At 37.6% G+C, this 13426-nt stretch overlaps 1 protein-coding gene across 3 annotated transcripts in view; it reads left to right on the forward strand.

Moving 5' to 3' along the window:
- The window catches only part of cdh7a (cadherin 7a), a 58380-nt gene that overhangs the window by 27185 nt on the left and 17769 nt on the right, over nt 1-13426 (forward strand). For all 3 annotated transcript variants that reach the window (XM_082172240.1, XM_082172242.1, XM_082172241.1), the window contains exons 3-8: nt 735-1029; nt 3980-4099; nt 5099-5266; nt 6176-6363; nt 8393-8646; nt 9716-9852. In XM_082172240.1, the coding sequence (XP_082028366.1) occupies nt 735-1029; nt 3980-4099; nt 5099-5266; nt 6176-6363; nt 8393-8646; nt 9716-9852 (1162 nt within the window). The remainder of the gene's footprint in view (nt 1-734; nt 1030-3979; nt 4100-5098; nt 5267-6175; nt 6364-8392; nt 8647-9715; nt 9853-13426) is intronic.

Consider the following 13426-nt stretch of genomic DNA (forward strand, 5'->3'; position numbering starts at 1 on the left):
AGTCCAAAAATGTTAGATTTATATAAAGGAAAGAAAAGCAAAGGAAGGGAAAGCTAAGGACTTGGCTTATAATCCCCAAGGGAGCAAAATAAAGTCTTTCAAGAAATAAACAAGTAAATAAAATTCACTGCTGGTGACAGAAATACCAAGTCAGTTTCCATAAAATGGTAACGGCATGAGAAAAAGGCTCATAATAAGGATTTCTGGACTGAATTAAATTGGTTTATGGTTTATTACGGATGTGCATTGTTGGCACTATTTAAGCACAATGGTAAATATAAAACAACAAACCATGTATAATTGTCATGCTTCTCGCAAAACAACTGTACACTCATAAATCTGACCAAACATTTAGGACAGAGCGACTGACCTCAAATAACTGTGAGATTCCCTCACTGTTGTTCCTGTTTCTTTCTTCGTTGGAAAGGTAACTCATAGCAACAGCACCTCAAGCCATATTCTGTATAACAAGAAAGATAGATTTAATTTTTTTTTCATCCATCCATGTGTTTTGAGATTTATGAGGTTGAATAACTTGAGTTATGACATTTATTGAGTCCGTTCTCTTCTCTGCTGGAGATGGTTTATCCCCATTTATTATTTAAACCACTGCAGAAGTACTTTCACATGAGTAAACAGAATTAATGTCATTATTCATTACTATGCTAACTAGACAACCGTTACGATGATGATAGATATGAACAACTGTTTTCTCCTTTCATCTTACCCTGTAGCTTCATTCTGATGTGGACAAAGGTGAGGGCAAAGTGAAATACGTGCTCAGAGGTGAAGGTGCAACCTCCATTTTCACCATCGATGAGAACACAGGTGACATACATGCCACGAAGCGCCTGGACAGAGAGGAACAGGCCTACTACACGCTGCGAGCTCAGGCCCAAGACCGCGCCACTAGCCTGCCAGTCGAACCAGAGTCAGAGTTTGTTATCAAAGTGCAGGATATTAACGACAATGAGCCCAAGTTCCTGGATGGCCCTTACAATGCTCAAGTTCCTGAAATGTCTCCTGTTGGTAAGTGCCTTGGATTTGTTCATACAAAACTAAAGATGGATATACAACTAAATGATGTATTCCTACTGATTGGTTTGATTTTGCATGCTCATTTCCTCTAAGGTAATGTAAATGTAAAAATACATTTTTAAAACACTAATAATAAAATAACGATAACTGTTAAATTTATCTTTAGCAAATTTCAAAATGAATATCCATTTTTCCTACTGTACATTATAATGTTGCCAAGCCTAAATTTATGATTGATCACATTTTTTTTTTTTTTTTTACAAAATACAAAAATAACAACCATTTATCTGTAATAAATTTTTAAGATAAGTATCAGCTTATCATATCAGCCAGGGTTTATTGGTGCATCCAATTTAATGATGATTATTGGTAATTGTGTCATGTATTTGTTTAGGTATGGGGGGTTAGCTGAGGATAATGAATGCCCCTGGTACAGGGCACTTGTTTGTTAGTTCGACCACGCAGAGCATAGTAGCTGACAATCACGCAAACATTGACATGCTTTTTTAGAAGAGCAATTAACATGCTGACTGCCACTGTCTGTCCAACGGCGTGAACAAAGCCATTAGCCTCTGTGAATGCAAGCGACCCTTGTCCTCAATGACTGCTTTATAGATCCATTTAAATTCATTAGCAGTCAACCGGTGATGAATGGATTTGATTAACGAGAAAATGATTAATTTAATTTGGTAATTAAGAAACAGGAGATTTCTATTTTTTTTACACAAGTTTGAGGACCACAACCTAACCCAGGCACCTCTCCCTCACGCCAGACGTCAGCATGAGGCCAAATGGAAATTCACAACATATGCCTTTATACTCCCTTCCAATCACTTTCACACATAACGGTTTTGGAATGATGTGTGTTTAAGGGCTGACCATATGCCATGTCCTTAACTGGCTATAAATGTATCAGCCTGTTGAATCTAAAGTGATTCTGCAGAGGTACAAGGTTACCTATAACAGACTAAATCACATCGCACCATCTTATAAAGAGTAACACTCATTTGGCCTTGGTCCCTGCGGTGAAGTGTTGCCATGGTGCTGCATTTTTGTACACTCGGCTGTGTCTCCAGATGCTTAGGTTACCAATATGACAACATCTGGGCCTGTCCCCAAATGTCTGCTCTAGTTTTTTACAAGCAAACGCATTTAAGAATAATCTGCGTGAGGAACACCGCAGTTTGGAATGGGCCTGTAAATTGTGCTCAAATGAGGGTCTGGCACTTTCCATTAGCCATTTTACAGTTTAAATAAAAAATCTGGGAAATAACAGTAAAACAGCACTAAACTTCCCTTTGTGCTCCAGTTCTACAGGATAAATAATAGTAACTGAAGTATATCATCTATTTCACCTTTAATCATTTTGAAAGAAATTAACACTTTTATTCTGCAGCACTGAGGTATTGGATTGATCAAAAATAACAGTAAAGATTTGTACATTTGTTACCAAAAATTATTTTTCAAATAATATGCTGTTAAATAATCTTTCTAATCCTGTATCACAATTTCCACAAAACGATTAAGCAGCCCAACTGTATTCAATATTGATAAGAAATGTTTCTTGAGCACCAAATCAGCATATTAGAATGATTTCTGAAGGATCATGTGACACTGAAGTCAAGTCAAGTCAAGTTTATTTGTATAGCGCTTTTCACAATACAGATTGTATCAAAGCAGCTTCACAGTATTAAATAAAAATAATACAACAAAGTTTGTTTCAAGAGGAATTTATTGATTCATAAAATTAAATTAAATATCCCCAAAATATCCCCAACTGAGCAAGCCAAAGGCAACAGTGGCAAGGAACCAAAAAACTCCATCAAGTGACCTAATGGTGTCCTAAAACTCCATCAGGTGACCTAATGGAGAAAAAAAAACCTTGGGAGAACCCAGGCTCAGACTGGATTAATGATGCTGAAAATTCAGCTTTGCCACCACAGGAATAAATTATATTTTAAAATATATTAAAATAGAAAACTGTTATTTTAAATTGTACTAATATTTCACAATCGTAATGTTTTTTTTGCAGTATTTCTGATCAAATAATTGCAGTCTTGGTGAGCATAAGAACCTTCTTTTAAATAATAATACTACTAATAAATAAACATAACAAAATCTTACAAACCCAAAACCTGTATTGTGCAAAGAAAAGACAAACAAAACAGAAAGTCATGATAAGATAAGGGGATGCAAGTGCAGGCCACATACAGATTTGTGTTTAAAGTTGTTGTTTTGCAAGAATGCATGGCGTAATGAGAACTGAGGCAACACCCGCTCAGTACTCTGTAATCAAGACAGGCACAAGAATAAAAAAAATAAAAAAAACACTGCAGAAGCCACGCAAGATATGTTTCAATCCGAGTTTCATTGTTAATTTATGCAAAAAAATATGAAAAACAATCACGGAAATAATTTACGGATAACGCAGTATTTCTATCCCATGTGTTCAAGAAAACATAATTGTAATTTCTGGGGAAATTGGCATACAATTGAAATGAAAGTTGTCACTGGGGAAGCCATTGTGACTCTTATCAAATGTGATTACAAAATGCTCTAATGAACTTCATGTATGCGTTTTGCAGCAGATGCCTCGTTTCTGTAACTGACAGCGTGTCAGATGGTTCAGGAATGCAAGAGCAAGACGTTTTAATTCAGCTTTGCCATCACAGGAATAAATAACATTTTTAAATATATTAAAATGTTTGTTTTTTACAAATAAATGCAACCTTGGCATAAAAGACTTGCTGGATCAGAACAATGGACACTGATCTACATCCGTGCATCCTATTTTTTCTTTATAGGTTTATTTGAGCTCGTTCATGTTTTCGTGATAGGCTGCATCAGATTTCAGTTCTGTAATCAAGTGAGGCCCAATGCCTATGAATCCAGTTTATGTCTGGTAACATTTTGACCAAATTAGGTGGATAATTTTTTCCAGGCACATCTGTGGTTGAGGTTAAGGCAACTGACGCAGATGATCCCACATATGGAAACAGTGCCAGAGTTGTGTACAGCATCCTTGAGGGACAACCCTATTTCTCAGTGGAACCAAAAACAGGTATGCAGAATTTACAAATGTTTATTTCTTTGCAATGTTGTCAGTAAAATATTCAGACACTAAAATGTTGAGATTTGAAGCTTATCCAGCAGCATCATTCTCACCCGTCAATCTCTTTAGCTAAATAGTGTGCATTTTAAATCAGATTAATTAAAAAACACACACAAAAAAACCCTTCCTTTCCATTGTAACTTGAGTAAGCAGTCTTCTCAAGGCATTGACGCGGTAACCACCAGTTCCTGTAATGGAAATATGGAAACGTCAAGAGACCACTATTTTGATTGACTGACTTAAAGATAGAAAAAAGTTGATGGGACTTGTGATGAAGTTACTGCCGCACATTAGCAACTGAATACAGGGAATGAAATCCTTAATGTAATCAGCACTCTAGCTGTAACTGAGGTCATTTCCACATATGGACTCAATCAACTGGGTAAATTACAAACCTTGATTAAACTTTTTCTCCCTTTTCTTTTAAAGTGTACAGCTAATTTTAGAGACGCCACCACAACATGCGGGGGAAAATGAAGCCAGATATGGCAAATAGCAGTGGTTATTGATTAGGACTTATCATAGCTTTCTGTATGCAAAAAGGAAGTAGGTACTATTTAATCACTCTTGGTGTGCCAATAAATAATTCCAAAACTAACAATGACTTGGAGAGGAAATTGATTTACAGTCCTGCACTGGCTTCAGTGAATTTGACTCATCGATGAGTGATCCATTATGATATGGCCTAGCAAATCTGAAAAAGGTCCTTGCTGTTTAGATTACTAAATGGTAATCCTATTTTAATTGATGCACACTCCATATCCCTATAATACAGAAGGGAAGTGATCCATATTGTAATCTAGATGCTTTTTCACAGCTCTTTCAGGCCAGGAGGATGTTATCATTACACAGTACATCTCATGCATCAACACCCCCCATATTTCTTACATTTTAATCAACACTAGACAACAGGACGTTCAGTAAAACAGTTCAAACTTTTCTGTGCAGGCATTGTGAGGACAGCTCTGCCCAACATGGATCGAGAAGCACGGGACCAGTATCTTCTGGTAATCCAAGCCAAAGACATGGTTGGCCAAATGGGTGGACTCTCAGGCACCACTTCGGTGACGGTCACGCTGACGGATGTTAACGACAACCCGCCCCGCTTTTCACGGAGTATGATTCTACTACCAACTTAAAGCAAACGTGGACCTGATCCATCATTATCACATGCTGTCTCTCCATTTAAATTGCATGAGTGCAATCTGATATGTTTAATAACTCAGGCTGATCTTGTATTATAGAGATCAAGCGCTCGCTGTAGTTGCTGTGTAATTATCAGGGAGATGATCTTCTTAATAGAACTGAACAATCTTCTTTTATAATAGAGGATTTTTTTAGATTATTGTCATAGTCATTTCTGGCCCTATTTTTAGCTGCACGATGCCTTCAGAATCAGAATCAGAATCAGAAAGAGCTTTATTGCCAAGTGTGCTTGCACCCACAAGGAATTTTTCTTGGTACTGAAGCTTCCAGTGCACATATACAAATACAAATACAACAAGAAACATAGTAATACAAATTCTAAGAATAAAATATATAAAAAAATAAAATAAAATAAAATAGTATAAAAAGTAAAAAAAAAGGGGTCACAGTTGGGTTTAGTCTGAATAAACATTTACAGATTATGAACATATTTACAGTATTTTGAGAAGTATGAATAATATAAATATAAATATCACCTGAGTTAGAGAATATTACACTAGACAGTGGGAGTCTAGTGCATGTTACAGATTATGAACATATTTACAGTATTTTGAGTAGTATGAATAATATAAATATAAATATCACCTGAGTTAAGAGAATATGTTCACCACCATCATTATGTGTCCGGGAAAGTGTAGAGCTCAGACTATCCTCGTGCTTGCTATATCTATAGAGTGGCTTACCTGCTACGGAGCAGAGGGATACATTATTAGCTCAGACCGGCCCTAACAGCTGGGTGATAAGGAAGGAAAAAAGAGAAATAGCATCATCAATAACCTCTGTGTGTGGGTGTGTGTGTTTGCCGGGTCTCTTTTGCAGAATCCTATCAGTTTGCTGTGCCTGAATCCCTGCCTGTGGCGTCAGTGGTGGCCAAGATAAAAGCCTTGGATTCTGACATCGGACCAAGCGCTGAGATGGACTACAGAATTATAGAGGGCGACGGCCTTGGGGTGTTCAGGGTCGCACCAGACAATGATACCCAAGAAGGAGTCATAACTCTGCAGAAGGTAGGCCATAGACAGCCCAAACCTTATATGTACTTTCAGCCCCATTGCTATGATGGCAAATAAGGGAAGGCAATACATTTTTATGCCTGTGAAGGGAGTGCGATGAGAAAATGTGCAGACACTAACAACTACTGCTTTCATTTCCAATATAAGACCCCTTTGAATTCCTGACAAAGTAATTTACTCTGTGCATGTCTGCAGAGTAGGAGCGCTGAAGAACTCTACGGTAGCATGCCCTAATGGTTAGCATCCTTTTGCTCTCACATCCATAATAATGAAATGCTGTTAGCAGCTGGTCATGACCCTTATCAAGACCTCCAACCCACCTACACTTGACTTCTGACATTTTGCTTATGGGCAAAACTATCCATTATGAATAACACTCATGATAGAATTCATTGTTGTTGTTGTTTTTTTACTTTTGTTTTATTTCTTTTTCAACATTTTTCTTTAAAAGATACTGCATAGCAGGCATTTTGCTTTAAAACTAAGCATCGCAATTTAGATTTCCTGAAAAACAGACCGCAGGCAGTAAGGATCCATGACCAGACCTCACAAATTGTCACCCTGGCTACTGGTGTCCCCCAGGGCCATGTCCTCAGCCCTCTATTGTTCTCGCTGTTGACTCTAAGCTTGGTTGCCAGGCACCCCGGCAACCATATCATCAACTTTAGAGATGACATCGCAGTGCTTGGGCTCATCAATAACAATGATGAGATATCATGCAGAGAGGAGATGAAAGACCTAGAAAAATGTTGAGGAGTCAACAACCATCTCTTAATGTCAACAAGACAAAAGAGATAATTGTTGACTTCAGGAAATCAACAGTGTTTGGAAACTGCTCTTCCTCTCGCTGGAAGTCCCTACAGTGCAGGCTGCTCAGCATGTTACTTCCCCCAAGCAGTGTCTAAAGAAAGTCAGTAACAGCATGAAGGACAATACTTTGGCCTTCAGCTTTTTTGCCCTTCTTCATTCTGGGAAAAGCCTCGGGAGCATACACTCCTGAACCACTGTACTCGAGAACAGTTTCTTCCCAAAGGCGATCATGCTCCTCAACTTCTTTGACCCACCTTATGCCCACCCATCCCCCCCTTGCTTGTGTACCATATGTTATAGAAATAAAAACTCAAACAGGGGAATTGTTTTTTGCAGCCATATCTTGAATTTTGGGGGGATTTTAATTTATTTTGCTTGCACCCTTTACTAAAACCCCTTTACATTCCGACTGTACCCCGCACAGTGTAATGTGTTTTGCTTCTAGCATATAATGTACAGTATATATTTTTATACGGGTCAATGACGTGACACAAATTTCTTTTGGATATAACACTCTATTTTAGATTGTTCACAAATATCTCTATTTTAAATATGTTTAAGTTAATAAAAACTTTTTCAAAAAGTATACAGCCAACATAAATACAAAGATAATCTGTCTGAAAACTTGTGTTTCGAACTCTGTATGTTGTATATACAGTGTTTTATATATTTGCACTGTGGTTTCCAGGGAAACTGTGTAGGATAGAATTGACAATAAACTGACTCTGACTTCTCATTTTAAAGCTACATTTAAACGTTCACAAGTCCTGGATTTGGCTTTGTTGCACCCTCAGGGAAGTTATGTATTGTCAGTGATATGAAGGAGGCACGGAAGGTAGTTTTCAATGCGTTGCATATTACAGCAGACAGGAGTGATAAATGACTATATGAGAAAGTATTCCACAAGACATTTTCGGCATCATGTATCTCTGTCTTAAAATCAATGTACTGCTTTGACACTGTTCTTTTCTGTCCTGTCAATCGATAGCAATACTTAAATGAAATATGAGAGCTAAAAGGAGAGGATCAAAGGTTCTTGGATGCATTATATATGTACACACATCACATGGCTAGATTTCAAATCTGAACTCTGTTTTTGACTTGCCTGGATCCTTACCACATATTCTCTGTCCTTGTTTATAATTACAAAACTATCTCTTCAACACTTTCCCCCTCTCTCCCTCCCTCCCTCCTTTTGTGCTCTTTACCTCAGCATCTTGACTTTGAAACAAAGTCAAGCTACACTCTGAAAATTGAGGCATCCAACAGGAACATAGACCCACGGTTCTTGTCTCAAGGACCGTTCAGTGATACGGCGATGGTGAGGCTGACTGTGGAGAATGTAGATGAGCCTCCTATCTTCTCCTCTCCGCTCAGTAAAATGGTTGTCTCTGAAGCTGCTAAAGTGGGAACCATCATAGGGACCGTCTCTGCACTGGACCCGGACTCCACCAATAGTCCCATCAGGTAAGGCATAGCCTGGAATTACTTCACACCGTAGTGATACTGGTTTTATGAAGGCAAGATTAAATCTTGAGAACGACTACAGCGTTTTATTAAAGCTTAAAGCTTTAATAAAAATATAAGACCTGATTTTCGTATTTAGATAATATCTAGATTGTCTTTAGCTGGATTGCATTCAACCATTGCAGTGTAATATTTCTCTGGATAGAGATCAGATCACACAAACCTGTGCAAAATGGCTTATGAAAAAATACATTCACTACCGTTCAAAAGTTAGGGGTCGATAAAATTTGTATTTCGTTTTTGAAAAAAAACATTAGCCTATGCTCACAAAGGCTGCATTTATTTGATAAAACATAACATACAGTTAAACAGTAATATTGTGAAAAATTGTTACATTTAAAAATAGTTTTTAAATTTGACAAATTATTATTTTTTTTTTTTTTTTTTTTTATGGTAAAGCTGAATTTTCAGCATCATTACTCCAGTCTTCAGTGTCACAGAAACTTCAAAAATCTTTCTAATATGCTGATTTGCTGCTCAAGGAACATTTATTATTATTATTATTATTATTAATTTAGAAAACACTTGTGCTGCTTAGTTTTTTTGTAAAAAAAACAAAACAAGTTGACTTTTATCAGGATTCTTAGAAACTAGAAAGTTTATAGAACAGCATTTACTTGAAATATAAATATTTTGCCAAATATCTTTGCTGTCACTTTTGATCCATTTAGCATGTCCTTGCTGGATAAAGGGATGAATTTATTTATAAAAAATGAAATCTTACTGACCCAAAGACAACACATATGCAAGTCATTAGTGTCATCATTGTTGAATTAAAATATTTTGTTTATGTGGGAGTTGATGCAAATGTTGACTGTAAATGAGTTGTGGGACTTTAGTTGTTTTGTACTAAAATACAAACGCTCATAATTAAGTAGTTCTGTGCCTAAGAGCCAGTGAAAATAATGATTGCTGCTTGGGCTTGTAGCTATGGCTAAAGGGCATATCCATATCTATAGAATTCATTTAAAAGTCAAAGCTTGAAATTCATTAAAACTTTTTTCCCCAGGTATTCAATAGACAGAAACACAGACTTGGAGCGATTTTTCAACATTGAGTCATCAACAGGAGTCATCAGCACGGCTAAGCCATTAGACAGAGAAGCCAATGCTGTACATAACATCACCATCCTGGCTACTGAAAGCTGTAAGTAACCTCAAATTAGTTTGTGCAATAATGGAGCTAATTTATATGGCTAATGTTATGGTTTGAAGGTCTTCTGTAAATTTGTGGTTACATTGAAAGTAGTTATCTTTCTCGGCTGAAATAAAGAATGAAACACAAAATTATGATCTGTGAAAGAGGCCTGATTTATATAAATTTGCTACGGTACTCCTTTTTATTATCTAACAATGTAGTATCAAACTTCTACTGCTAGATTTGTCCTTCATAACTGAGCTCTTCTAAACGTTTTATTGAAAGATACCCAATTAACTTTCCTTTCGGTTTGAATTGTGGAGTGTTGAGCAGTTGCATTTTTATTTATTTTTTGCAATCCTAAATTCTATTAGGAAGAAATCCTTCATAAAATTAAAGCCTTGAATTTCACAATGAATGTCATTATCCCAAGGCTGCCTCGGCTAACAGTTAGCAGCACTGCTCTGGAGTGATCAATATGTCCAACCATATCCTATGTGCATGTCGCACCTCTCTGTCTTGCTGCACAGCAGATATAGCATAAGCGTTTAATCTATGCGAGTGCGCTCTGGCCAGGATGGGAACAGATGCTGCGCCACTGAGTTGACCGCTGTCCATTGGCACCTCCAGAATCCGTGTAGCTTGATCGAGTCTTGTCCTGATTGTAGCCGATGGGCTGAACTGCAGCTTCCTCTCCCACCTAACTTTTGATGCTGATTCCCACCATGACCTTCACTCAAGTGCATCTGTTTTCGCAGATCCCCTGCAGTCTTCGCACAGACAGCCATAACCATATTGACTTGAGTGATGGAGGGGAATGATATCCATCATGTGGTTACATTTTTTAACCCATATCCATAAATGTGGACACACTTAACCAAAGTTTGCTGGTTTACCCTCATAGACAATCAGTCATTGTCAGAGGCACCCACTGTCTCTGAAATGGGTTTTGGCAGAGAAGATTGAAATGTCCTCTTCTATTTGTCTGTAAGAATGAGACAGAGGTTTGCTAGCTACCAAAAGGTAGCCTCAAAGTCCTTTGTTATAGTTTGGTAAGGTGTTAATGGCCTTAAAAAAATTTGGATTTTGGAAAATGGATATTTTAGATTCTAATGGCAATCATATTTGAAAGGGACATTCAGGACAAAGTTGCTTCGTATGCAAGAATCTCTTTGAATTTCTTGTAAAATTACTATAAATGTGACCACACAATCTATGTTAATGTGCAATATTCTACATCAGTTACCGCAAACAGCCTTCATTTAGGAGAATTGACTATATTACAGAACTGTTTATTCTGATAATTATTACCAGGGACATTGTGATATTTAGTTTTTCTGCAATGTTTATTGCCATATAGAAAAAAAAGAATAAATAATTTTATAACGATCTGGATGTTCTATTTATAAAAAATAAATTGGGTGGGGGGGGGGATTGGGGGGGATGTGCATCAGCGTATAAAATAAAAATAATTTAAGCTGAAAAATGACTTTTTACAGCGTAGGATTTCCATTTTTCACTTTAGACGATGGCAATGTTAATCTTTAAAAACAGTAATTTAATAGCACTGTAACGACTGTAATGAATAACGACGTAATGATTTTTGCTAGTTTAGTTGACTGACTTAGTTATTTGCCATAACATGAAAATAATCATTGGCTTATGGGGATTGACCACACTTTTAATATCAATAAATACTTGCTATTAGTTTACAACATTGTTACCTGACATAAGCTCAGGAATTATTCTACATTTATTTCTCAAAACAGTGCTTATCAAGTAATCACAAATGACTGAGAAGGTCTTGAAAAAATCATGGAAATTCATTGGTCAAAAAAGTGTGGCTCTATTACATGTGACTGCACTTAACATGGCGAATTATGAGCCTGTGCCCAGGGGCGTCAGTTGTGACATTATAGTCACCGCCACGACAATGTGCTTAACAGCCACTGTCCGTACCATCGGCGCTGAGGTAACTTATCACCCGTTTTATTGTTTAGAGCATTGTAAAGCCAGCTACGATACGTATGCAGCGATGGCAGTCTGCCTGGATTTAATTCATGGTAGATCCCTCATCCTCTAAAAAGTCAAATTAATAAATGAATTAGCTCAAACCGCACACTGTTTCTCTCTTCCCGCGTGCAACTCAGCATGTTTCCTGCAGGTGTGTACGGGACGGAGGCAGATGGGCTCTATATATCTTGGGCTGAAGATAGTGGGAGGCATGAGTCATATATTTACTAGCGTGGTTTTGTTGGGATATGCGTTTTCCCTAAACCAGAGCAGCGTTTGTGTTAGACAGTTAGGCTGAATTCTGCTTGCCACGTAAAGAGTCAAGCTAGTGTGTTGCGTACAATAAATCACTGTGTTTTCAATGGAAATCAACTCCGAATGAGCCAGCATATTTCCAGCCCACTGCTGCTGTGTTCACACCTGCAGAATAGATTTATTTTTGCTCTCCATCAACTCATTTGGCTGAAGACCATGACCGCGTTTTGTCCTCATCGATGCCCCCCAATATCATCACCGGTGCCAAAATTATGGAAATCTCATAATACAGGACAGCTTGCAAAAACGCATGGAGATTTTGTCGATTAGCACACAACTGAAATGCTCTTAATTAGTTTTGTTGTGCATTGTGAGCATGCAACGAATGTGAGTATGTACTAGCAAACAGCAGTCAGCCCGCTCAAAGAATACTAGCAGCTGTGTCTGTTCTGGTTGACTAGCGGCAGTTTGCCCTCAACAGGTGTTTGCTATTGGCTTGTGCTTAAGTGCCAATACCATTTGGGATATCTACATTCATAGTTACACAACAAAAATAACCCAACGCCCTTGTGCAGTCTGTTAATTTGTTGATTGCCAAGTGCAGCACGCCTGATGGTTGAAAGTATCACCTTATTTGCTAAAAGTAGAACAAAAACTTGACTCAAATGTGCACATGGCTTAACGTTCAAACCAATCATGTATGTTCCCGAGTCGTACCAGAAAAGGCCCTTTACGTCTGCTGTTTTGGATCCGATTGCTGATAAATGGGATGATGTTGCAACTGGCCTGTATATTTTGACAGCTCAGTTGCAAATTCTGCTTGATTCAAACTCACATAAAATTCTATTGCGTGTATTGCAGCAGTAAATTTCCTGGAGTCTTTTTTTATAGCACTCATGGGAGAAGTGAGCAACAAAAAACCCCAGCAGCTAATCCCTATTTCAGTTTGCTGTATTGCATAAATCGCAGTGACTATCATGTCTTAAGATAAGATTTACTCCTCAGTGCGGCTTTGTCTCCTTTGTACCTTTGTATACAAAGGGTCAAATTGTTAATGTAACTCAGCTTCAAATATAAATGTTTGTTTCTCTGGATAAAATGGGCCAAGTGAACAAAGTTTAGGCAGCCGCAGTAGGAGAACTACATTTGCAATCGCTTGTAAGAACATCAATGGGAATATTTAAGTGGAGTCTTTAAAAGAAAGTTCAGGAGGAGAATGTTCATCTCATCCTGTCAATCTCAACATAAGTGTAGCTAAATGGCTACTTAGCACACTCGTGTGACAACTGCTTCAGGATCCCCTCACAATCTCTTC

The sequence above is a fragment of the Leuciscus leuciscus genome (genome assembly GCF_965113295.1).
Source record: "Leuciscus leuciscus genome assembly, chromosome: 6".
Lineage (NCBI taxonomy): Eukaryota > Metazoa > Chordata > Actinopteri > Cypriniformes > Leuciscidae > Leuciscus > Leuciscus leuciscus.